Source organism: Mytilus edulis, chromosome 12, assembly GCF_963676685.1.
Source record: "Mytilus edulis chromosome 12, xbMytEdul2.2, whole genome shotgun sequence".
Lineage (NCBI taxonomy): Eukaryota > Metazoa > Mollusca > Bivalvia > Mytilida > Mytilidae > Mytilus > Mytilus edulis.
Genome location: NC_092355.1, coordinates 10,045,490 through 10,073,130, shown reverse-complemented (window position 1 = coordinate 10,073,130; position 27,641 = coordinate 10,045,490). Strand labels below are relative to the sequence as shown.

At 31.8% G+C, this 27,641-nt stretch overlaps 1 protein-coding gene across 1 annotated transcript in view; it reads left to right on the top strand.

Moving 5' to 3' along the window:
- Positions 1-27,641, top strand: part of LOC139499674 (structural maintenance of chromosomes flexible hinge domain-containing protein 1-like) — a 75,975-nt gene that overhangs the window by 24,363 nt on the left and 23,971 nt on the right. Inside the window, exons 16-39 of the mRNA XM_071288432.1 lie at positions 69-175; positions 805-887; positions 1,739-1,849; positions 2,256-2,333; positions 5,620-5,739; positions 6,453-6,597; positions 8,708-8,807; positions 9,094-9,166; positions 10,022-10,158; positions 10,435-10,569; positions 12,724-12,886; positions 13,854-13,921; positions 15,779-16,054; positions 17,112-17,192; positions 18,099-18,254; positions 19,347-19,472; positions 20,180-20,259; positions 21,002-21,159; positions 21,524-21,648; positions 22,790-22,845; positions 23,345-23,429; positions 25,252-25,383; positions 26,275-26,424; positions 27,345-27,477. Coding sequence (XP_071144533.1) covers positions 69-175; positions 805-887; positions 1,739-1,849; positions 2,256-2,333; positions 5,620-5,739; positions 6,453-6,597; positions 8,708-8,807; positions 9,094-9,166; positions 10,022-10,158; positions 10,435-10,569; positions 12,724-12,886; positions 13,854-13,921; positions 15,779-16,054; positions 17,112-17,192; positions 18,099-18,254; positions 19,347-19,472; positions 20,180-20,259; positions 21,002-21,159; positions 21,524-21,648; positions 22,790-22,845; positions 23,345-23,429; positions 25,252-25,383; positions 26,275-26,424; positions 27,345-27,477 — 2,878 coding nt within the window. The remainder of the gene's footprint in view (positions 1-68; positions 176-804; positions 888-1,738; positions 1,850-2,255; positions 2,334-5,619; positions 5,740-6,452; positions 6,598-8,707; positions 8,808-9,093; positions 9,167-10,021; positions 10,159-10,434; positions 10,570-12,723; positions 12,887-13,853; positions 13,922-15,778; positions 16,055-17,111; positions 17,193-18,098; positions 18,255-19,346; positions 19,473-20,179; positions 20,260-21,001; positions 21,160-21,523; positions 21,649-22,789; positions 22,846-23,344; positions 23,430-25,251; positions 25,384-26,274; positions 26,425-27,344; positions 27,478-27,641) is intronic.

Below are 27,641 nucleotides of genomic sequence, written 5' to 3'. Positions count from 1 at the left end.
ATGTCAAGGTCGTTCTTTTATCTGAACTTGACAGACAGGCCCTTGTATGAATACAATTTGTGTTGTAGGAACCACGATCCCTGTACGATGAAGTTAAGGTCGTTCCTTTATCTAAACTTGATAGACAGGCCTCACCTCATCTGATAAAGAAATACATAGAGGAAGAAGAAGCTAAGTAAGTAAGGTCTATTACAGAAGAATATATGAGAGAATTTTATGGTTTCTACCCCTTTTACTGGCAAAACATTAGGGCTATTCCAGGAAAAAATGTGTGGGAAGGTCAGACTCAAAATGATAATTTTGTGTTTGTAATAGTTGTGGAAGCAATTTTTAAAAGTTCACCATTCAAACAGAAAAAAACAATCTATACATATAAAAACAAAAAACGCGAAACACTTATAAACCACATCAACAAAAGACAACCCCTGAACAACAGGTTCCTGACTTCGGACAGGTGCAAACAAAAGCAGCAAGTTAAAAATATTTAAAAGGTGCCTACCTTCACTCTAATCTGAAACAATATAACATTACAGCATAGAAAGACACACTATAAACACAATCAGTGGCATGCAGAGACTAAGGTCCAGGCCTGATATTGGTATTGTTTTCATTTATGAGTGAAGCTGTATTTTTTGCCCTACTGATTTCTTTAAAACACAATTTTGCAACTCAGTTCACAAAACATTTTACAAAAATAATTGCTAAGCATGAACATTTCAGTATAATGATCAATTTGTTGTAAGATATTTTGTTAAAAGAGCTTCTAAGCCTTAAAATCTGTGACAAGAGTAACTGTTGTTGTAGACTACCATCAATGTTGTTGGTGTCCTGGCCAGAGGGATTTGAAGTGAAACAAAATGAAAGTAGAGCAGCAGGAGAAACTGTAGGTATGTAAAAACTAATGGTTGTACAGTCAAATATAAATAAGAAGATGGGCTATGAGTGCCAGTGAGACAACTCTCCATCCAAGTTACAAAGTATAAAAGGTTAATAATTATAGCTCAAAGTTCTGCCATAAATGTTTACGATAAATGGAACAACCCTTACTTACATATTTAATATTTGTGTTAAAGAAAGTATTAACTTAACTTTCCATAGATATAGCTTACTATGTCTATTTACAGGAATAAGCAACTTAATTTAATGAAATAGAATTGAAAATGGGTAATGTGTCCAAGAGACAACAACCCAACCTAAGAGCAATAAACATCTGAAGGCCACATATACAGCACAGCATGAAAAATTCTGCCGCAAGAGGTGGGCTTCAGCTGGCCCCTAAACACAAACGTGTACTTGTTCAGTGAAAATGGATGTCATACAAAACCCCAAAACGATAAATGAAATAAAATTATAAAATTAATACAAGGCTAACCAAGGCCAGGGACAGGAGCAAAAATTCAGTGGGGTTCAACATGTTTAGTAAGATCTCAACCCTCTGCCTATATTTCTAGCCAAATTAGAAAAAACAAACACGTCAATACACACTGTAAAATTCAGTTCAAAAGAAGTCTGAGGCTGATGTTAGAATAAATAACAAAAGAAACTAAGCAAAAGGACAATGAAACATAAATTAACAAAGGACTTACTAGCAGTTACTGACATGTCTGTGGCTCAGGAGAGATGAACTGTAAGCCCGGAATGTCACAGTAAATACCCTGTCTGAGACCTGAATAATATATTTATAATATTTTAATTCATTGTAAGGTCAGTATTTTAGTCTATATTTTAATTTTTGTAGGTGCCATTAAGATAGAAATAGCTAATAAAAAAGGGGAGACTATCAGTAAACTTCCAGGGAATGCTGCTTCATCTAAACGTTTACTGGTAGAACTCAAAATCATTTGGCATGGTGAGCTGTTTTGACTAATTAGTTTGATTATTATAAAAATGCTTCTCAATTGAATCCAACTTATCCAAACTTTACCTGAATGATCCTTTAGGTATCTAGTACTAGTATAATGTTTGACATTTAATTCCTGCTAACATTGACACCATAGCTAAAATCCTAATGCTGTTCGTACATAACACAGAATCAAATAGTTAACTTGAATGTGGTTGTAAAAATGTATTAGAAAATGAGCAATTTGTTCCTTTTTTGACTGCAAATGTTCAATTTTAGCTAGACGAGTGATTAAGGCTCTTAGAGAGAAATTAATACTGCCTGCTTTTAAATTGTTACTGTTTTGATTGTGCTTATAAATTGGTACTGTTTATATTTCTGGTAATGAAACTATGTTTAACTTGTTTATTTGTAGGTCCATCACGAGATGAAGTTATAGTATCTCATATCAGTCAGTACAGTAAAAACTGGGGATACTGGTTCAGAAAAATGGGTTAGTATAGTAAAACCTGGGGATATTGGTTCAGAAAAATGGGTGAGTATAGTAAAACCTGGGGAAATTGGTTCAGAAAATGGGTGAGTATAGTAAAATCTGGGGATAATGGTTCAGAAAAATGGGTACGTATAGTAAAACCTGGGGATATTGGTTCAGAAAAATGGGTTAGTATAGTAAAACCTGGGGATTTTGGTTCAGAAAAATGGGTACATATAGTAAAACGTGGGGATATTGGTTCAGAAAAATGGGTAAGCAAAGTAAAACCTGGGGATATTGGTTCAGAAAAATGAGTATGTTTAGTAAAACCTGAGGATATTGGTTCAGAAAAATGGGTACGTATAGTAAAACGTGGGGATATTGGTTCAGAAAAATTGGTACATATAGTAAAACCTGGGGATATTGGTTCAGAAAAATGGGTTAGTATATTAAAACTTGGGGATATTTGTTCAGAAAAATAGGTACATATAGTAAAACCTGGGGATATTGGTTCAGAAAAATGGGTTAGTATATTAAAACTTGGGGATATTTGTTCAGAAAACCGAGCGGTCAGGCTTTGATGTTAAACTATAAATGTGTAATCCTTAGTGTGTTGCTATAAGAATGCGTTTTATAACAATGTATAAGTATATATGAACTAAAGTTATAACTGGCGACCCTTCTTTGGTAGCGTGGTACTCTGGTATCGTGGTACTTTGCGGTATTCCTGTAGATCTGAGGTTGGTTCTGTATAGGGTTTGTGGTACTTTGTGGTATTCTGGTAGATCTTAGTTTGGTTCTGTTTAGGTTTTTGTAAGAATAACAGACTCGTTAAATAAAAATCAACTTGTATTAACTTTAAGATGCGTTAAGGTGGTATGGGAGTCTAAAATAAAAATGATAGAATTTGTTCATACTTTGCCAAAACGTAGTATCTATTGATATAAGTTGAAAAATATAATAAAAATGATAGGTCACCGTGCATTTTCTCAAGCTACAGGATGTGATAAAATGACACATTTTGTATGGATTATACAGGAAAAAACACCATTTTTGTGTTTAAAAACTAAACAAAATGATAGAATTGTTAAATACTTAAGGAAAAGATAGCTTTCAGACAATGCTTTGAGAATATCAAAAGAAAAGATAGGGTCACCGGTTGTTTTTTCCGACTAAATTACAAAATAGGAAAATTCCATGTAGAATCCTTCAGAAAATGCACTGTTTTAGAGTTACCTCCCCTTAAAATGCCAATTTTAAAAAAAGAATAAAACAAACCAAAAATTATCAACATTTGCAAAAATATTAATATCTATAAGTTACGTTCTTTTAAATTGGTTATTTTAAATGAAAATTTACATTGAATATATGCATTCCTGCATCAAGTTTTGCTAACTTGATAGAAAATATGGACCTCTCATTCTCTGTTTTTTAAAATCCAAGATGGAGGAAGACACTCATACCACCTTAAATATCAACAATACGTACAAATATTAGATAACTTAACAGTATTTTAGTCTAACAAATAAATACCCTACTTTATTAGAATATCATGTATTAAAGAAAATGGATAGCAGAACTATATTATACCTAGAAAGTTTACGAACCTCAGTTTGGTAATCGGCAAATGGTAACCGAAATTCAATGTCAAAAGATAACGTTTCTCTCTAGAAGTTATTCTCAAAATACAACTTGTTATGGAACTAACAAGCCCACATAAATACGGAAATAGTCTGGTAAATGGCTTCGGTACATGTATATTTAAATCGCTTGGAATTAGCGTGTGTTACTTGCCCAGGGTAAAGTCGTACTGTAGTCTTATCCGTTTTCTCCACCGTATTTATACTTAGGTAATCCATTTACCATTTTGGCTTACCATTCACCGAAATTACCAAATCCAAAGCCAATGTCATAACAAAAATAAAAACACCACAATATTAAAAAACAATTATACAAAAAACAAACATACACTTATTAGGCCAGGATTTTTTAATTTGTTGGTTTACGGATCCGCCGACCCGATTTTGCCGATTTCAAGAATAAAAATAAAATTGACTTTTCATGCTTTTTTATTCCCGCCGACCCTAAAAAATGCATTATCCCTGAAAAATAATTAAAATAATTTTTTTTTATGAAATGAAATGCATTAATCACTAACAAAATTGATAACACTTGCTGTTGTGAAAAAATAAAACTTCCAGTTTACGTTTTTAAATATAGACAAATCTATTATCATAATAACTGACCTTGAAATGTCGTTTGCACAAATAATTTTGCGGAACGGAACTTGTGTTTAAAACCAATTACACAATAAGTTCGTTTCCCTTATTTGTCATCAGTCCGTAAGATGCATCATCTCATAAAAATAGACTTGTCCAAATGTGGATAGGTTGAAGGCATCAAGTTGAAGTATTGAATATTAACAAATCATTTGGAATTTTCTTGTTTCATAGATAATAAAAAAATTATCGTCCATTTGGATAAAAAACGGGAATGCGAGACAACAGATTGACCCGATAATCTCGTTTTTCCAATGGACGAGTCTATTAGGTTTTTGACACGTGTGTTGAAACTTATTTTCGTACGACGTTTTTACATTTTTTTTCTTTATCAGTTTTCGTGCTTCACCAAGTTTTTTGGAATTGATTAAGAGCTACGCGAATCTATTTTTCTTGTTTCTGAAATGACGATTTAATTTCATCTTTGTCCGTGCACCCCCCTTTTTTTTTACTGTAACTTATTAGACAATGTCATGCGATGTTTATAACAGCTGAGCAATAATATTTCATTGAACTAAAATTTAAGAAATGATGATAAAATGGCATAACAAACATATTGTTAGAAAGGTGAAATATATATTGATTTTGCATATTTTTCTGTCTTCAAAGATGATTTTTTTTCTTTTTTTTTCCCGACCGACCGACCCGACTTTTTCATGGGGAAAATCCGTAAACCAACAAATTAAAAAACCGTGGCCTTACGAGTATAAAATATCTTTTCTCTGTAAAATAGCAAACTCTGTCATCACGAAACACAAATAAAAACTTTCATCATTACTCAAATTACTAAAACTACTTTCTATATTTCATACACTGTTAAAAAATATTGTTCACAAATCTGCATATTCTGGGCATTCTAGTAAAGCATGCTTCTCACTTCAATTATATTCAAATATTTTTTTCTACAATTAAAACAATACCTTTCATTTACATCTATACCTTCATATCTGCCAGTTTCAATTTAATTTTTTGTATTTTAAAAGTTGAGAGGGACCAAGTAATAACATAATTATTTTTTTTCTTTCTAGAGAATGTGAGAAATTTAGGTGCACACACCTTGATTCTACAAGTTGTATTAAATGAAAGTGGTAATACAGTGTACTCTGGTAAAGAGCTTCCATCACACAAGATCAAGTTTACAGTTATAGGTAAGAATCAATACGTATATATAATACATACAGTATTGGTGAAAAACAAGTGTTGTCCTTTACATGATGATGGATTTATTTAATGACCTTGATTTGATATCTGACTTGTACAATATATCAGGCAGCCACCTAACACCTTATATATATATTGAGCTGAATTTTTTATTAATAATGTAAAGTAACACATACCAATTATATGGGTTGTATAATTGTATTGAAGCTATTAAGTTGCTGGCCGTTTCCATTCAAAAATATTCAGATACTTTTTTTATTTTATTTTTGACTTGTTTTCTGTTTCTATTAATTAGAAAAATAGGGGGAGGTAACTCAAATTTCATGTGTAAAATGTAGTGTAAATTCTGGAATTATTGTGATCTTTTATTATTGCGAAAAATGTGACAGGGGTATAATCTCAATAATTTTAACTCTCATTTTAAAATTTTAAATATCAATTAAACAGGATTTTTCTAAATATCACAAAAAATTGAAATCGCATTTAGTCTAAAATTACATAATAGCAATAATAGATGCACACAATAATTTCTGAATTTACAGTATTAAAGTGAAATTTTAAAATTAACTTTAGGCTGTTACAAAACTTTCAAAGTGACTCTCTGTGTATAATATGTATTTTTCAATGAAAGAATGAGAAATAATCAGAAGCCAAATGCATCAAAAAAAATAATAATTGTAACTGTTCTTGTTCGTTACAGAAAGTGACCCAGAGAAATTTAGTGTTGGCATGCTGGACGGTCCATTCCGTATAGGTGTACCCTTCAATATTCCTTTGGAATTCCAGGATGAATTTGGTAACCCCGCGAAACCTAATGATACCTTTACACCAGTGTTAGAAGCAAGGTAAACATTAAACTAATGCTTTGTGTTAAAAAATATTGATTTTGATGGGATATTCAAACTCATAAATCGAAAATAAACTGACAATGCCATGGCTAAAAAAGAAACAGACAAAAATAGTAAAATAAGTAGTTTTTGATAAAGAGATGATTTTTCATTTCCTATTGTTAATTATCCATTTTTAGATGGTGACGTTCCCTTGTCACCATCTTATGGTGTTTATATATCTCAACTTGTACGATTCGCTCGTGTATGTAACAATGTATTAGATTTTAGCGAGAGAAATTTATGTATTACTGAAAAATTATTACACCAGGGTTTTCGATATCACAAACTGGTCAAAACATTTACTAAATTTTATCACCGGTATAAGGAAATAATTCGTAAATATAACTCAACATGCAGACATCTTATACGTTCAGGTATTTCACATCCAAAATTTTATGGAAATATTCTTTATAAAGCACAAAAATGTCAGTATTCTCCTCAGAAACTAACAAAACCTTTAAATAGACTTATTAAAAGGGGATATAGTTACGATACTGTTGTCAGGTCATTAAAGATTGCATATTTTGGCTTTAACATTGATTCACTGATAGGGTCTTTGCATCGGAACTAAACACATTTATTTCTAAAAAAACAGTTGTTGGCATGACACGGGTTATGTTCTTCTCATATATTTTATGATAGTATGATACTAAACCCCTAACGGGAGGGATTGTACCTGATATTCATATGATGAAGACATAATCTTTCAATCAGTTTAATTGAGGTCTGGAGCTGGCATGTCAGTTAACTGCTAGTAGTCTGTTGTTATTTATGTATTATTGTCATTTTATTTATTTTCTTTTGTTACATCTTTTGACATCAGACTCGGACTTCTCTTGAACTGAATTTTAATGTGCGTATTGTTATTGTTTTACTTTTCTACATTGGCTAGAGGTATAGGGGGAGGGTTGAGATCTCATAAACATGTTTAACCCCGCCGCAATTTTGCGCCTGTCCCAAGTCAGGAGCCTCTGGCCTTTGTTAGTCTTGTATGATTTTAAATTTTAGTTTCTTGTGTATAATTCGGAGTTTAGTATGACGTCCATTATCACTGTACTATTATGCATATTGTAGGGGCCAGCTGAAGGACACCTACGGGTGCGGGAATTCTCGCTACATTGAAGACCCATTGGTTGCCTTCGGCTGTTGTTTGCTCTATGGTCGGGTGGTTGTCGCTTTGACATATTCACCATTTCCTTTCTCAATTTTATTTGATTTCTGACAATTAATTTCTTTAGTATTATAAGCAGATGTGGGGTAAATATCATTCAGATAACTGTGTGAACTCAATAGGAATTAACACTTATTTACCAAACAAGACATCAGGATTGATAGATTTCAAGGAATATTAAATATAATATAAATAATATAAAGATGTGACATAAATGCCAATGAAACGACTCTCCAAAATTGACCAAATGACACAAAAATTGATGAATTTTCAGCCTTCCACAATAAGTGAAACCCATATCCCATAGTCCGCTATATAGCTATGTTTGTATTTCTGAATGTAACTTCCCAATAAAGCTTTGTGAAGTTTATTCAATAAACACTCACCCTGACTTGATAACATTGATTTATTGTGTTGTCTGACAGTGTCTAGTTAAGGTGACCAATAGGGATCACATCTTTCATCTCCTACTTTACTAATTCAAAACTGTTTAATTATAGCTTCACAGAATTCAACCAAACTTATCAATTCTTCAAGATAAGCTATAGTTATGGAGCTTTTTTTTTATCTGTGTGATTTGGGGGGTCTCTGTTCTGAAACATTTTTATGTTAGTGATTTCTTACTTTTTCCTGGGATAGACTTAATGGTTATGTGATATTCATCCACTCTTGACCTGAAATTTTTGACACATCAGATAAAAATCACTACTTTTATGATGTAAAAACATTTTCACTTTGATGTAAAAATTTTATGGTAATCTCAATGATGTCCAGTTGACAAAAAGCAATAAGGTGTATTGTTGTCTCATATTTGTCCAACCCATTTGTTTGCTTTTTGTAGTTCATGTTGAGAAGAAAAGTTCATTTAATATTGATTCCTTTGTTTACTTTTAGTGAAATAGATATAAGCTACCAGACAACAAAAGTCAAGGGAAATAACCTACTCATCAATGGTTGTGTTGCTAAGGGCAACGTAGGAGAAAGATCTGGGAAGGTTTGTTATCAATTTTAATTCTATTTTTTTTTTCTATACACCTCCAGATTTTGAGCTGATTTTTGATATGTGAGACTACCATCATGATTGTGTCTACATGTGTTATTGAAATAACAGATTTTTCAACTTTTTGGGATGGGCCATTCGTGTCACTGACACATCGAGTTTGAGAACAGATACTATATTCAAGCCAAGATATTCATTTTTTTTGTAAGTTTATATGGTTATACAGATGGACAAGATATTTGTGTCTTGAATAAATTGAAGGTTTCTATGTTTATTTCAGAGTTTCAGTTTAACAGTAAAGATCAAACAGCTGGTAGAAGCATCTCAGACACTCAAGATCAGATTTTTACCAGGTATGTTTAATATAAAACAGAACACTTGATATTTGTATAATATAAATTTAATAAATAGAACTATGACATACATTACATCTGTACAACAAAGTTTTGGTAAACCCACTTATTTATGGGGATACTTTATTTTGCATTTTCTCCTTTCTTTGCCACTTCGTTTTTTCCTTTCTTTGCCACTTCGTTTTCTTCTTTCTTTGCCACTTTGTTTTCTCCTTTCTTTGCCACTTCGTTTTCTCCTTTCTTTGCCACTTCAATTTCTCCTTTCTTTGCCACTTTGTTTTCTCCTTTCTTTGCCACTTTGTTTTCTCCTTTCTTTGCCACTTCGTTTTCTCCTTTCTTTGCCACTTCGCTACTATTTTGTTTCCAAATTTTCAAATTTATATGATGTAGTTTAAGATGGAAATCCAAGTTTTACATTTTCTTAACTATTTATATTTGTGTTATTTTTCTACTTGCGATAATTGATCGCTCAGGATAATAAGTTGGTTTACAGTAATTTTCCACTGAATGGACCAGCAATCAATTAATCGTCTCGTAGCTTATTGTTTGGCCTTGTAAGATTGGCTAGATAATATGCCATATTTTATTTTGGGCAAACAACAATAGTAACATTTAAGAAAAGAGACGTCAGAGCTGAAAAAAAAACTTTAATAAAAAAAATTGAAATAATTTGTGTCATAATTTTTTTATTTGAGTAGGCTGCTTGTAAGATGGGTAGATAGTCAAAGTCACACAATTTAAATTTTATTTTTGGTCTTATTGAGTTGTGATAAATGTTACAGTTAAGCCAAGACAAGACTTGAGAGACATGAATGTGTAACAGAATGTAATAATTTGAATGTTTTTGTTTTGCAGGATCGCCTTCTCTTTTAGTCGTACCACATGACAAAGAAGTAGCAATAGAGAATGGTAACCCTGTCACTTTTAACTTAGAAGTTCATGACAACTCTGGGAATATTACAAATGACGGAAAACTTATTTGTACTTGCAAGGTAGTGTATTATTTATTATTTAGAGAAATATGTTTTAAACCGGTCAATAGTGATAATTATCTGGACCTCATATTTGGTGTGAACTCAGCTTTTTATATGAAACTAATATCTTTGAAAATATTATATTTTGAATACCAAACTTTATATACTGATCTTTCTATTTGTATCAAATATTTAATTCTCAGGCATTTATGCCAAGCTTTATGTAAAGAATTATAATATAAAAAAATTGGTTTTCTGGTGTTGATAAAATTTCTATCCGTATAAAATATTTAGTTCTCAGGTGTCAGTGGACTGCCAAGCTACTCTTTAGACTGTTCTGCAGCAGGATTTGGAAAGTTGACAGGAGAACCAATATCTTTAAAGAAACTTAAAGATTTTCAGATACTAACAGCCAAGATTGAACTACAAGTAAGTAAACAGGAGTTTGCTGGATTTTTTATGCCCCACCTACAATAGTAGAGGGACATTATGTTTTCTGGTCTGTGGGTCCATTTGGATAACTGTTCGGCCGTCTGTCCCGCTTCATGTTAAATTTTTGGTAAATATAAAAAAGAAGATGTGGTATGATTGCCAATGAGACAACTATCCAGAAAAGACCAAAATGACAGACATTAACAACTATAGGTCACCGTACGGCCTTCAACAATGAGCAAAGCCCATACCGCATAGTCAGCTATAAAAGGCCCTGATAAGACAATGTAAAACAATTCAAACGAGAAAACTAACGGCCTTATTTATGTAAAAAAAAAAAAAATGAACGAAAAACAAATATGTAACACATAAACAAACGACAACCACTGAATTACAGGCTCCTGACTTGGGACAGGCACATACATGAATAAAGTGGCGGGGTTAAAGGTAGTCTCAGATAATATATGATCTTTCTAATTTTAATGCCAAATTAGAGTTTTGACGCTAATGTCACCGTCCACTGAACATAGAAAATGATAGTATGAGTGTGGCATCCATGTACTATGAACACATTCTTGTTAAATGTTGACATCCTTTCCTGTTTATATGAGTTAGTTCTGTAAGGGTGTAAGTGGCCCTGATCAATTAGTTCAATATTTCAAGAAAAAAAATGTTTAAGTTGATGAAAATGCATCTGAAATTTGAATAAAACTATTTTTGTCAAGGTTTCTTTGAAAGCATAGATTTTTGATGATTATTCATTGGACTTAAAAAACAAAGAAGGTGAAATTCATTTAATTTTTGGAAGCATTTTTATGGCCCCGCAACGAAACTCCGTCATTTCGTCATTCCGCAACAAACCATTATACGCTTTTTTTTTTTCTAAACGCCTTCAGATATTGGGCTGATTTTTGGTATGTGAGTTAACAATGATGAGATACAGATGAAGTTTAAGTTTCGTTCCGCTCTGCTAAGTTTTGTTGAAATTACGGGGTTTGGACGATAAATTGTTGAAAATCACAGTTACAAGAAAATGTATATGGACTTTTTTCTAAATGCTTTCAGATAATGGGCTGATTTTTGGTATGTGATTTACTCATGATGAGTTACAGATCAAGTTTAAGTTTTGTTCCGCTCCATTAATTTTTGCCAAAATTAAAGGTTTTAAACTTTGAAAATTGTTGAAAATCACAGTTATACAGACTTTTTTTCTATAGACCTCCACATTTTGAGCTGAGTTTTGTAAACAGTTAATTTATAATTAGGGCTATTCCAGAAAAAAAATGTATTAGGGGGGGTTGGGGGGGTTGGAAGGCACATTGTATTAATAATACATGGGTGATGGGTATCAGAGCAACTTTTCACACAATAATGCACTATAATTCTCAATTACAATTGTCTGGGTGGCGGGTGCTGACAAAAACTGCCTTCCAACCCCCCATACATTTTTTTCTGGAATAGTCCTTATGAACATATCAATGTGAGACTACCATCATGTTAGTGTCCACATGTGTTATTGAAATTGCAGATTTTTCTACTTTTTGAGACGGGCCATTCATGTCGCTTTGACACATCTAGTTGTATTATGTCGCTTTGACACATCTAGTTGTATTATATGTACAGTTTGAAACCCTGAGACACAGAAATGTTTCTTAGGGATGATAGTTTATTGCTTCATTCTATTTTGTCCATCAACCAACATGTACATTTACCTATTGCATTTCATAGCAAACATCAAAATTTACTTATCTTGCCGAGAAGTTTTAACCATACTGGTAAGATGGCCTGTTATTCACCTTTGAAAATTTCAAATGCATTCTGGGTAATATTTTCAAAAACATACAGCAAAACACTGTGATTGGCTTATTCATGGTCCTTTGTTCGTTGGATACCAATGTTCGTAGGTTTCATGGGTACAGGTTAACCACTAATTTAAATGTTCAACAATAACAAATTTTCAATTGGCTTTGTATGCAGAGATAGGCAAATCCACGAAATCATATATCCACGATAATGCAAGTTTTCTTTAATCTACGAAAACATTAATTAATCCACAGTATGACAAGTTGTTGACATCTTTGTCCTTAGGTCTTTTGTATATAGTTGACTCATTGGCAGTCTTACTGCTACTACTACATGTATTTATTACAGGGATATAAAGATGTTAAAGCTATTGAAAGAAAAGTCAGGGTCTTACCAAGTGGAAGAGTGTCAAGTATAGATGTCCATCACTTGAAAGACAATGGTAAAACAGTGGCAATGAAAGAAGGGGAGACAATTGCTGCAATTGCTGGACAGGTGATACAGGGTTTAAGTGAGTACAGCTAGTAAATATATTGTTAGTCTTGTATTATTTTAACTTTTAGTTTCTTGTCTACAATTTGGAGTTTAGTATGGCGTTCATTATCACTGAATTAGTATATATTTGTTTAGGGGCCAGCTGAAGGATGCCTCCGGGTGCAGAAATTTCTTGTTGCATTGAAGACCTGTTGGTGACCTTCTGCTGTTGTCTGCTCTATGGTCATGTTGTTGTCTCTTTGGCACATTCCCCATTTCCATTCTCAATTTTAACTTTATGGGTGATGATATTTTTTCCTAGAGGAAAGTGTTACAATCTCACTATTGTATTTGAACAGATTATTTTAATAGGCTCCAACATGAAAAATAAGAAAAAATCAATTCAGGAAACAATTTACAAAAAACAAATGACAGATAAGAAAAAACAACAACAACTTAATTACAGGCTCCTGACTTGGGATAGGCATATAAAGAATGTGAGGGGGGTAAAAAATTTTGAGGGACTAACCCTCAAAAAACCTGGACCAGAGTCTTACAGAACAACACAAGAAAAAACTTAAAAAATCAGTGGAAAAGGGCTCAATTCATGTATATAGTAGAATAGTCTTGAACTATTTCAAACAACTACATTATATTAACATATTCTTTTGTTAGTCCCCTGTGCAGAGTTATGGTCTTTGGACTTTAAAAATTCACTCAAATAGCTAGTTTTTCACACATGCATGAACATATTGTTTTGGAAATTAATATATAGTTTTATCATGACAAGTTACAGATCATTTTGAATTTTGTTCTGGTCTTATGATTTGTGCAGAGTTATTGTCCTTGGATTTAGAAGATTCTCTTCAGTAATCAGTTTACACAATGACAAGTTAGAATTTTATTCCAATCAATTTTTAACAGGGGACTATGTATTGCCATGCTATACTCATAGAACACTTGGTTAATATAATATTGTTTCAAACACTTATATTATATTTCAGGTTTTTCTCTGACTGATGAAGCTGGAAGAAAGGTTGAGATTGATGATTCTATTGCAGCAAAGATTAAAGTAAGTAAATCTTCCAGATGAATAATTTACTCTATAAACTGATTTTTTTCTATATGTAGCCCCTTAACTTGATACCCAGGTGGTAGTGTAGGGGTTTATGTATGTTAAATCCTGACTTGAAAAAAAAAAAAAAGATAAAAAAAAAAAAAAACAATCATCATGAAAGGCAAACATCATATTAGGTAGGTACTGAATATGTAGATGTTTACAAATTCTATACATTCTGGGAAATGATTTTGAAAGCACATGGCTGAACGTTCTAATTCTTTATTAACATGCTAAACAAGGGTAAACCATCCAATGCAGGGGTAACGGTTTTTCATTTGAAGACGGAAATTCATTATTTTCTGATTATTGTGCATCTTTAAATAATCCAACTTTGGTAGGTTTTGATCTGTTGAATTAAGGCAACAATTCTCATAAAGCGATTAAGAAAAAAAATAAAGGAAATATTCCAAAAAAAAAGATAGAATTACATGAACTTCAAAAGATGGTTCGAAAATGTCCATCTGCCCTTTATGGATCACACGACTGGAATGGATATAAAAAGATGCGGTATGAGTGCCAATGAGACAACTCCCCATCCAAGTCACAATCCAAGAACAGCAAGCTACAAAGGGCCCCAAAATGACTTGTCTAAAACCATTCAAGCAGGAAAAACAATGGTCTTATCTATATAAAAACAAGAATCGTGAAATACTTACGAACAACATCAACAAACGACAACCACTGAACAACTCTTAAGTGTAAAATTTATCGTAAGTCTAAAATATTCAACTCAACTAAATATTTTTATCGTAAGATTGATTTTACACTTAAGATTTTTTGTGAAAAGGGCTACAGGTTCCTGAAATAGCTGAGTGCAAATGCTGTAGATCACCAAAGAGATATTTCAATAGCAGATTGCAATACTGTTATAAAATTTAGAATGGAAAATGGGAATGTGTCAAAATGACAACAACCCGACCAAAGAGCAGAAAACAGTCAAAAGCCACCCATGGGTCTTCAAGACATTGAGAAAAATCCCGCACCTGAAGGCAAGCTTCAACTTGGCTGTGAATAAAAATGTGTTCTTAATCAGCGCAAATGGATGTCTATATTCATTTCAAAATATATACATTTTCCTATGATTTATATGAGCAACTACCATATGAGAACAACTTAGTTTTGGTTTTAAATTGAAAATATATTGTTCATTTACTAAAAATAAATTTAAAAATCTGAATTCATTAAATGTAGTACATAATTTCCTTTCCTATTTTGTTAAACCCATTCATGGACTTTTTTCAAAGTGGTTTTCCCATCCTTTCATCAGTTTACAATCATAATATCAATTTGTCAATAATATATATAAATATATTGTATATTAAATTATTTTCTATATGTAACCCCTTGACACCCTTGTCAGGTGGTAGTGTAGAGGTACATGTATGTTAAATCCTGACTATTGAAAAACAAATAAGAGATAACAAAAAAAGAAGAAAAAAAGATTAAAGTAAGTAAAGATGAATATTTACTCTATACAAATAAGGAGATGTTGTATGATTGCCAATGAGACAACTATCCATCAAATAAAATGAATTGGATGCAAACTATCATAGGCAACTGTATTGTTTTAAACAATGAGAAAAACCAATAATGTATGGTGGGCTATAAAAGTCTCCAACATGTTAAATATGAAACAATTCAATTTAGAAAATGTTATACAATGTAAAGATATTTTGAATGGTTTATTATTTCTGTTTTCAGAAAAGAGATAAAGATCACACAAATAATTCTTCACTTAAATTTGATTTTGGTCCCAGCACTCTGCTCTTTAAGAATACTTTTTTTTAACAAAATTCTTTTATTCTTTAGGTAAATTGGACACCAAAGACTCCTAAGGAGAAAGTAATACAAGGTCTACTACCAGATATCAGAGTTCCGGCCATCACGTCAGATGTCAAATACTGTCAGATATCTATACAGGACGGGTCTGGTGTGGACTTTAACTTCATCGTTAGTGGTAAACCTGCAGAACCAAACCAAATCAAATGTAAATGTGAGGGATTTAATGTGGTCAAGATTGGCGAAGTATTGGCCTCAGAGATACATGTCAAGGTCAAGGACAGATTTGGGAATGAAATATCAGATGTGAGATTTACTTTGTTGTTTAGATTAGGCCATAATAAATAATAGGTTTGTTTGCCCAAACGCTACCTACCCAGAAAAAAGCTGCCTACTCAAATTCTTTTATTGTCTTGATTTGAAGAAGTTTTTTTTTAATCAAATAGGCATGAAGACTTATAAACATCTGATACTTCAATTTCTTTTTTTGAAAAAAAAAAAAGAAGACAATGCCTACCTACCTACCCACTGTTTCACCCTTTGGGTAGGGTTTGGGCAAACCAAAATATTTTTAAGTGTGGCCTTAGGCATTAGAAATTGATAATAAAGTTGATAATGGAAATCAGGAATATGTCATAGATACAACAACCTGTCCAAAGAGCAGACAACAGCTGAAGGCTTCCAATGAGTCTTTAACACAGTGAGAAAATCCCTCACCAGAGGTGGTCCTCAGCTGGCCACTAAATACAATTGAATACAATTGAATACTAGTTCAGTGAAAATGGACAGCAAACTAAACTCCAAAACCTAAAAATTAATTAAAAATAAAAACCATATAAGACCCACAAAAATCCAGATGCTCCTGACATGGGACAGACACAAAAATGTATATTTAGTAGGGCAAAGAGAAATAATCATAAACTGTAAGTAAAAAAAAATATGCATATATTTATTATTGCAATTAATTGAACAGTTAACAAAACTGTGATGTTAAATATTGTGAATTCAAGAAAAGTTGCAAACAAATAATGTTGTTTAAATTGAAAATTTTACCTTTGCAAAACCATTCTGCTTGCAATTTTTGCAATATTACAAACATTTCAAAATTTCAGAATTTACTATTTAAATGGACATGATGAAGCAATGTTTATTTTGTCTAATTTGCGACTGGAGTAAAGGTGTGTTTCATGTTTAATGTTATATGAAAAATAGGAGATATGATAATGAGAGAACTATCCATACAATTACAGTGTCACTGTATTGTCAACAAAAAGGTAAAGCCAGGTAGAATATGCCCAGACAAGAAAATATTGTTCAAGAATTCAAACAAGATAACTGATTATAGGTTGTTCTTTTTTTATAGTTGCCAAAGAATACAACAAGTGAATTTATAGTCACTGGTGAAGGACTTAACACTAATATCATTAAAGTTACACAGTCAAAGGTTAGTTTAATTAGAGAGGAACATTACCTATGATCAAATCATCAATGCAGTGTAATGTATTGTTTTTTTTTGCTTAGGTTCTCGTGATCTTAGAATTTCAGGTTCCTGAAATTTGTTATCATGCTTTATGTTTTGCACACTGTGAAATGCTTTCACATCTAGTTGTAGGGAATCTTTATTGATTGCTTCTAAATTTTGAGTACCAATTTTTTTTTTATCAAACTCTTCAAAGCAAGAGCTATCTTTTCATTTTGAATATTTTTTACACAAATTTTCAAGTTTTGATTTGTACTTTTAGTGACAGTTTATTGTTGAAGATTTTTCTATACTGTAAAAGCAGAAATGTTCGTGGAGGATTTAATTTTGTTTATTTCGTTGAAAAAATATATCCACAAAATTAAAACCTCCACAAAAAATTTAACTTGCATATAATATAATTTCCATTTACTGGAAACCATGAAATCAAATCCCCATGAAATCTTATATAGAGACAAAACCACAAAATTTTAACTCTTTGAAAATTAATGTTTCTACAAAATATGTAGAAAGAACTCATTTTTCAAATGAGGCAATTTTCCAAATCAGTGTGATAATTTTATGTAACATCTTTGAATTTAATGTGTGTATTTATTGTCAATAATCCTTGACCACTAAAAAAATGCTAAATATTATTTATGTGATTGTAAATATTTTATGAACGAACACCACTTCTGAAAATGTAAATGCAAGTTTTAATTATTGCAAGCCTGTTACATTTTTATGCCCCATCTACAATAGTAGAGGGGCATTATGTTTTCTGGTCTGTGGGTCCATTCATTTGTCCGTTCGTCCTTCATCTGTCTGTGTACTGTGGACGCATTCTTGTTCACAATGATTTTTGAATTAACTGTATTTGATATTTTGTAGGGAACATTTGTAATTAAAGGTATACAGTTTGAAGGTGTTACAATGGGTATAAAGGATGTGAAAGTCCAATGGAGAGAACACAGAGATTTTGTCAAAATAGACGTGGCAGCAGGACCCCCAGCAAAGCTTATAGCACCTGGTTGGGACCTTAATCAGGTATGTTTTGTATATACATGTACAGATTTTCACAACCCAACAGTGTAATAATAAAAAGTTCTATTCCTCAGTTTACATAAATAGATGAGTGCAATATATTAGTATATGGCCTAACACATGACTTTTGACCTTGACATCATTTCCATTGTTTAATCTAATTTTTTGTATTTATAAGAATGTATCATGATAGATTGAAAATATTTCGATATTGTATCAACTAAATATTCATAAATATAGTTAAAAAAAAAATAAAACAACAATTGGCAATTATTGTAAATTCAAAAATTATGGTATGCATTTATTATTGGGATTTTGTCATTTGAGATTAAAATGTGATTTAATATTTTATGATATTGAGAAAAATCCTTTACAGTTAATTCATATTAAAGTTTTCAAAATGGGAGTTTAAGTTATTGCTATTATAATCCATTTGCATTTTTTGGGGTAATAAAAACCAGCATTTATTTCTGAATTTGCAGTACTGTAAGATTATAAGTGTGTCAAAACATTTAGGACCTGTACAAGTGTACTGCACACATGGTTGTAATTTTTGCCGATGTGACAAAATTTTATTTATTTTGAGGACAAATATCCAATCATCACACATCACATAATTGAAAATAGACATTTGATGAATGAAAATTGACAAAATGATGCTATTACCTCCCTTTAATTCTCAATACACCAGATGAGAATGATGAATGACTGATTTACATCCAGAGACAAATTAATATGCATATTCAGGATGAGAACATGTTAATTTAATATGAATATTAACCCTGCTTTGTACTAGACTGAATTTTTATCAAATAATCGTCGTAAATATCAGGGTTGAAATTTTGTTATTGTATGCCAGTTGCGTGTTTTCCTCTTAAAAAAAAAGACTCATCTGTGAAGCTAGAATCAAAAAAGGTATAAATGCATTTTTTAATCATGATGACTGAGACTGATAAAAAGAAAACTAGTGAACAATTACAATTTAAAACATCCCATACACAATTTTGTTTAATTCTCTTTTAGCCTGTTACAGTATTAAATAATAACAAATTACCCAGAGCTTTGATGGTGCAAGTTTGTTTAATTCTCTTTTAGCCTGTTACAGTATTAAATGATAACAAATTACCCAGAGCTTTGATGGTACAAGTTTGTGATGTCAACGGAAATCATTGTAGAATTCCAGATTTAAGAATACAGATAGCTAAAGATCCAAAGATTAAGGTATGTATGTAACAGAGACTAATTTTACAAAAAAATCTTACAATAAAAAATATGTCTTCCACTGAACATAGAAAGGTGATAGTGCGATTGTGATATCCTCAATACACATTTTCCTTGTAAGTCTTTAATGTTCAATTTTCAAAAATAGTCTTCAAACATTTATGTCATCAGCTAAATAAGCAATGACAAAATTTGGGAAATTTACATGCAAATTACATTTGTTAAATATTGACTGAGTTTATGAGTTTTAACCCTGCCTCAGCAAAGTGTATTTGACTGCTATCTTACAGCTGAATGCATATATTGTGTATGTAAAAGTAATATCTTTGGAATGATTGCTTACTAGCTGAAGCATGAAGTTATTATTAGATTAGGTATACTACCCTCCTTTAAGAGTAAACTATTCCGACAGATATTCAATCTATCTGTTTGTAGGACTAGACTATTCCGAAAGGAGGGTAGTATACCTAACCTAATAATGACTTCATGGTTCAGCTAACAATCAAACTAACCAAAGATTCTACCTTCACCTACACATTCAATGCATTCTGCTGTAATTGACTTGGATTGTTATTCTTCCCGTCAAAAAATGTGGTCTCTCAAGGTACTCCTGCTTTCTACACTTATACAACTGGTACAAACGATATAATGTGTGGTGAAATTAGTTTATAATTCCACCAAACAATGATTTTACGTGTATTTTACAGCTGATGCCAGCACCATCAATGATGAAGACAAACCCAGAAGGATCTGTCAACTTTGGTATATTATTTGTATCGGGAACAAGGTAAATAATACTACAGGGGTCTTAGTACTTTGGTATATTATTTGTATCGGGAACAAGGTAAATTAAACAGTAGTCTTTGTTATAATCATTATAGTGAAGCAACTTAGTACTGTAAACCTAGAAATAATTGTGAGGTTTTTATTAATGCAAAGTATGTGACAGGGTCAGTGTTGTAATAATAAGAACTTACATTCTGATATCTGATACATATAATCTATGAAGGCATAATAAAGTTTAACCTTTACATCCGTATGTCCCAAAATTGGTTTTCTTTTCTCTTATATTGTCTCAACCAAATGTTATGAAACTTATACAGAATGCTTATTACCTCAAAACACAGATAAAAGTTGAATTTGGGTTGCATCATTCTAGCTGTTCTATATTTATGACCTTTACAAATGGAAAAAATTGCTGTATTTTTTGTTTTAACTTTAGTATGCCTTTATCAAATATTATGATTTTATACACAATGCTTATTACCAAAAAACACAGATCAAGTGTAAAATTTGGTGGCGTCACTTGCAATTGCAATAATACATGAATATGAACTCAACTTTTTAAAATTTACAGCAGTTTACACAGAACCTAACAGAAACTTAGCATGCATTATTGTATAACATTGCGATTGTATTAATATATCATCAGAAGAAAAGAGGTCAACAGCGACTCAAATATGTTTGCTGGTCTGACACTATATAAAAATTTACATCAATCCATCATTGAAAATGTTTTTATATTTCAGAGGGACGTACGAAATAGAGCCTAAAGCTATGAACAGCAATCCACCAATACAAAGCTTTAAGATTACTATAGAGATACAACCTGATACCACAAAACCTGTTGAGATGAAGGTCAACTCTGGACATAAGTTTGTTTTTAATGTTGGAGATAAATTACCTGGTATGTGCAACTTGATTTTAGATAATAAGCAGATTTTCTACTTGATTGACTAGATTTTTACCATTAGCGTTGTGAACTCGCACATTTGTAATACCTCTTATGACTATATGAAGGTCAAGTTCATGCATTAAAGGGACACTAGCTGTCAAATTTATAATCACCAATTTGATTTAAATTCTTATATTTGATTAATAACATATTAAAACAGTTATTCAAATTATAAAAAGACTAAAATAAACAATTTACAAATCAGGGGCTTGATAATATTTCTTTTATTTTAGTGTAGACGTAATCTAATAAACTATTGAGTTGACCTCCATATACATTTACAATACACTATATAGTTAATGTGATTGTTTTGTAGATATCTCTGTTGGTATTATTGCTGAAGATGGAAACAAAATGTCAAATGCTAAACACTCCAGTTTGTCAATGAAGTTATGGAAAGTAGACAACAGATCAAAGAGCAATAACACACCAGCATCTAGGGTAAGGGAATAAGGAATACCAAATTTGTAATCTAATGCATTCTGGGTAATATTTTCAAAAGCGTACAGCAAAATATTGTAATTCGTCAAAAACATTCTGAACAATGAAAATTCAACCACTGACGTAAAGTTATTTTTATTTTGGTGTACCAACAATGATATTACCCATAGTCCTTTAGATTCTAAAAAGGCAAATTCAGGCTTGTCCACAGAACAATTCTTCAAACCTTCAAGAAGTCTTATTCTAGTGATATTTATAAAGAACATATTTTCATTACACTCTCTGTCTCACCATATTTAGTTTTATATTTGTCCGTCATTCCGCAACAAACCATTATACAGACTTTTTTTCTAAACGCCTTCAGTTATTGGGCTGATATTTTGTATGTAAGTTAACCATGATGAGTTTATACAGATCAAGTTTAAGTTTCATTCTGCTCAGACAGCTAATTTTTACCAAAATTACGGGCTTTGGACTTTGACAAATTGTTTAAAATCAGTTATAAAGACTTTTTTCCTTAACGCCTTCAGATATTTGGCTGATTTTTATGTCACACTTACGATAGTAGAGGGGCATTATGTTTTCTGGTCTGTGAGTCCCTTTGTCTGTGTTTTCGTTTGTCCGTTGGTCCCGCTTCAGGTTAAAGTTTTGGTTAAAGTTTTTGGTCGAAGTAGTTTTTGATGAAGTTGAAGTCCAATCAACCTGAAACTTAGTACACATGTTCCCTATGATATGACCTTTCTAATTTAAATGCCAAATTAGAGTTTTTACCCCAATTTCACGGTCCACTGAACATAGAAAATGATAGTGCGAGTGGGGCATCCATGTAATATGGACACATTCTTGTTGTTATGTGAGTTAACCATGATGAGTTATAGATCAAGTTTTAGTTAGGTTCTGCTCTGCTGATTTTTGTCAAAATAAAGGGTTTACGACTTTGAAAATTGTCAAAAATCACTATTATACAGACTTTTTTTCTATACGGCTTCAAATTTGAGTTGATTTTTGATGTGCGAGACTACCATCATGTTTGTGTCCACATGTTGAAAATGCAGTTTTCAACTTTTTGAGACGGGCCATTCATGTTGTTTCAACAAATCTAGTTTTATTTATACATTGATTTAGGTATATTGAATTTCAGGCCACATCATACAGTCCAGAAGTTGTTAAAAGTAGTCCAGGGGAATTTGTATTCAGGTAAGTGTGCAGATTGAAATTATTATTGTTGATAAAAAAGGGTGCAGTAATAATAATACCAGTTACAGAGTGGTTCAAATTCCTCTTGAAAAATGTTCAGCCCAGCTGGATGTCCAGTACAAATACTTTCTAGATGGTTACGTGAGTTTCCCTTTCTTCATTGGAATGAATCTTGTACAGATTGAAGACATACCTAACAATTTTAGGGTAAAGAGGTCAAAATTAGAAGAAAATTCTACTAATACCAATTTCTTTTTTGGGGGGAGTATGCTTTCTTGGTTGGTTGGTTACTTGTGTTAATTGCTTGATTTAAAGAAAACTCATACTGATTGAAGATGTAGGATGAATGTTGAAAAATGCAATTGATTTTAAGTTCAACATGTTCAAGGTCAAGATTACAGCTTCTAAAAGAAGTTTAAAAAATATAGAAATACAAGTCAAGTTCACTATCAACTGTACAGTTCATTAAAAGTTATATACCTTTCCTTACGTTTTTTAGGGATAAAAAATTTCCAGAACAAGCAGGAGAATATAATGTTCTTATTACGTACTATGATGGCAAACATGAACTCTTTAGTAATGTGGTAAGTAATGATGAATCATGGGAAACATAAACTATTTAGTAATGTGGTAAGTAATGATGAATCATGGGAAACATAAAACTATTTAGTAATGAGGTAAGTAATGATGAATCATGGGAAACATAAACTATTTAGTAATGTGGTAAGTAATGATGAACATTGGGAAACATGAACTCTTTAGTATTGTGGTAAGTAATGATGAACATTGGGAAACATGAACTCTTTAGTATTGTGGTAAGTAATGATGAACATTGGGAAACATGAACTCTTTAGTATTGTGGTAAGTAATGATGAACCATGGGAAACATGAACTCTTTAGTATTGTGGTAAGTAATGATGAACCATGGGAAACATGAACTCTTTAGTATTGTGGTAAGTAATGATGAACATTGGGAAACATGAACTCTTTAGTATTGTGGTAAGTAATGATGAACATTGGGAAACATGAACTCTTTAGTATTGTGGTAAGTAATGATGAACATTGGGAAACATGAACTCTTTAGTATTGTGGTAAGTAATGATGAACATTGGGAAACATGAACTCTTTAGTATTGTGGTAAGTAATGATGAACATTGGGAAACATGAACTCTTTAGTATTGTGGTAAGTAATGATGAACATTGGGAAACATGAACTCTTTAGTATTGTGGTAAGTAATGATGAACCATGGGAAACATGAACTCTTTAGTATTGTGGTAAGTAATGATGAACCATGGGAAACATGAACTCTTTAGTATTGTGGTAAGTAATGATGAACATTGGGAAACATGAACTCTTTAGTATTGTGGTAAGTAATGATGAACATTGGGAAACATGAACTCTTTAGTATTGTGGTAAGTAATGATGAACATTGGGAAACATGAACTCTTTAGTATTGTGGTAAGTAATGATGAACATTGGGAAACATGAACTCTTTAGTATTGTGGTAAGTAATGATGAACATTGGGAAACATGAACTCTTTAGTATTGTGGTAAGTAATGATGAACATTGGGAAACATGAACTCTTTAGTATTGTGGTAAGTAATGATGAACATTGGGAAACATGAACTCTTTAGTATTGTGGTAAGTAATGATGAACATTGGGAAACATGAACTCTCCAGTATTGTGGTAAGTAATGATGAACATTGGGAAACATGAACTCTTTAGTATTGTGGTAAGTAATGATGAATCTCGGGAAATATTAGCTCTCCAGTATTGTGGTAAGTAATGATGAATCATAGGAAACATGAACTCTTTAGTAATGTGGTAAGTAATGATGAACCATGGGAAACATAAACTCTTTAGTGATGAATCATGGGAAATATGGCCTCCTTAGTAACATGGCAAGTAAAGTTTGATGATGGTGAAACTAGAATTAAACTACAATTTCAAGTTTTCATCTAAGAATATAGACTTTTTTGGAAAAATGTTGATTAAACAATTGTTAGTGCAATTAAAAGATATCAGGAATCACTTTTTTTTCCAATTTTTCTATTTGGTCAGAATAAAGAAATATTTAACTCTGTAGCACTTTTTTCAATAATAAAAACATCACAATAGTTTCTAAATTTACATTACTACAGTAAGAAAATACAAAGAAAACAAGTTATGGGCTATGATATTACAAGTTATACAGTGGCTTGTTCTATGGTCTTTGTCGCTCTTTGGTAGATTGTTTTCTCATTGGCAATCATACCACATCTTATTGATATTCTATACTAAGGCTTTGTTATATATATATGAAGACTCCTTAACAAAAGTTTTGATTTTTGGAGAAACTTATCATTTTTATAATACATAGATTCATTTTTTTTCTCTGAATAAAAGTTATTTTATATATTTCAGCTTAACTTCACACTAAATCCTGGAAAACCAACACAGTTATGTCCCTTGGAACTACCTGGTACCCCAACTGTATCTAACACACGTAATCCACAATCAAGGATTTTAATAAGAAATACACAATTTCAGCTAGTGGTAAGTTTGATTTACAAGGGTAATGTTTTTTCCTTAGTGATATCCCACAGATCATGATATATTGTGCCATAACATATATGATACATGACATGTACTAAAAAAAAAAAGTAGTTCATTAATTGCTGTATATCAAAAAGTAAAGCAACAAAAGTTTGGAACTGTGAGGAAAATTGAAAATGGAAATTCCCTTATCAATTATGTTCCAATGATGCTATTGACACTAGCTAAGAGTACATCACACTCACTGCCAATAAAAAAAAAAGTTCTTTTTATTTGTGTGAGCCAGATTCTTGTTAAGATGTCAGTTTCACTACATCTATATACTGAACATGCAGAGTGTTGAATAATATAAAAAGATTTCACAATATAATATAGAGGCAGTAGACAACAAGGGGCAATTTGAAACACATAATTGGATGAAAAACTGAAAAAAACGAAAAATGATGAAAAGAAATCCACAAAACATCACATAGAAAACTAAAGATTGAGTAACATAAATTCCACTAACAAACAGTAGAGCTGAACTCAGGTACTCCAGAAGGGTAAACAGTTCCTTATCTATATGAGGCACCAGTCAGGTTTGTCTTGGAAAAGGAGATTTATATGCAGGCACTGCTGAAATGTTGCTACATTCAGATGAAATGAAATTTCTCGACCAAACCTTATTTTCAATTTCTAAATGCAAGTCAACATATGAGACAGACAACTGTATCAGCAGTATCTTTTATTTCATATATGCAATAAGATATCTAACAGTATGAAAAAGTTTAAAGTTATTAATAAATCAAAACGATTAGAAAAGACATTTATTTTGTAAAAAAAAAAGATAAGAAAAGATATTTATTTTTATCTTATAAAGAATAAAAGAGAAATACAAATTTTTGATTTTAGGATGATTCTAGTAATTTTGCTGGATATGGCTATAATGGGACATTAAAACTGGAAATTTGTGGTGAACCAGGGGAAAAAGATTTACCGTGTTTTGTTGGCGGGGTCAAACATGTGGAATTTAAGTTCATCAATGGAGAGTGTAGTGTTTCTGTAAGTATTTAATAGAGAAATAGTGATAGTAGTTGCCGTTAGTATTTGTTACAAAATTTCTTCATTTTCCTTGTTTTACATAAAATTTAAGGTATGTTAAGGATTGTAAAAGTATGTATGCCTCCAAGAAAAAGCTTGATCTTGATGAGACTATGTAAGCTTTAAAATTACTAAGTTGTTTCTTGAATATGCAAGATGTTTACTTATAGGGCAGTTTCTGAATTTCTCTTGTACTTTTACTGTATAAAAACACCTGTGTCCTGTTGAGATTTCATGGTGCCTTTTGTGTACGGTTGCGAAACATGTACAGTTTACATTGAGGCGAACTTTAATACTTTGATGGGTGCCATTTTTCTATTAAAACTGATCATGATGAGGTCACATGTTTTGTGTCTGTGGGTGCTATATGCCTTTTATGGAACAGTCCTTTAAAAGAGGGAAGAAAGATACCAGAGGGACAGTCAAACTCAAAGATTAAAAATAAACTTACAACACCATGGCTAAAAATAAAAAGACAAACAGACAAATAATAGTACACATGACACAACATAGAAAACTAAAGACTAAGCAACAAGAACACAACCAAAAACTGGAGGTGATCTCATGTGCTCCGGAAGGATAAGCAGATTCTGCTCTTCATGTGGCACTCTTTGGAGTGCCTTGTTTCAGAATATCGGTAAGTGATTTGGTCTCCTTTTAATAACATTGTTCTGTACTTCATTAACAAACATAAGGCAGATTCAAGGTGTGTAAAGGCTACTTTCTATTCTGGTTCACTTTTTTTAAAATTTACAAATCGAAAGGTTTCAGAATTATCCAAACCATTTTGTGAAAATCTTATTGTATTGTGAGAAATGAAGATATTTATTCCATTGAACATTTGAAAAAGAGGAGTATGAACACTTTTTTCTGAATTGTAGAATGTAATGCTACAGGAGAATTCATCAGGCAGAGATGGTGCTGAATATACACTGAAATGTCAACTGGTTTGTGACAAACTACCCAAGAACCATGCAATACCACCATATAACATTACATTTCTGTTTTATAATGGTAAGTCCAACCATGCAATACCACCATATAACATTACATTTCTGTTTTATAATGGTAAGTCCAACCATGCAATACCACCATATAACATTACATTTCTGTTTTATAATGGTAAGTCCAACCAAGTATTTCATAACAAGTGAGAAATTGATATGGCTTGATATCAG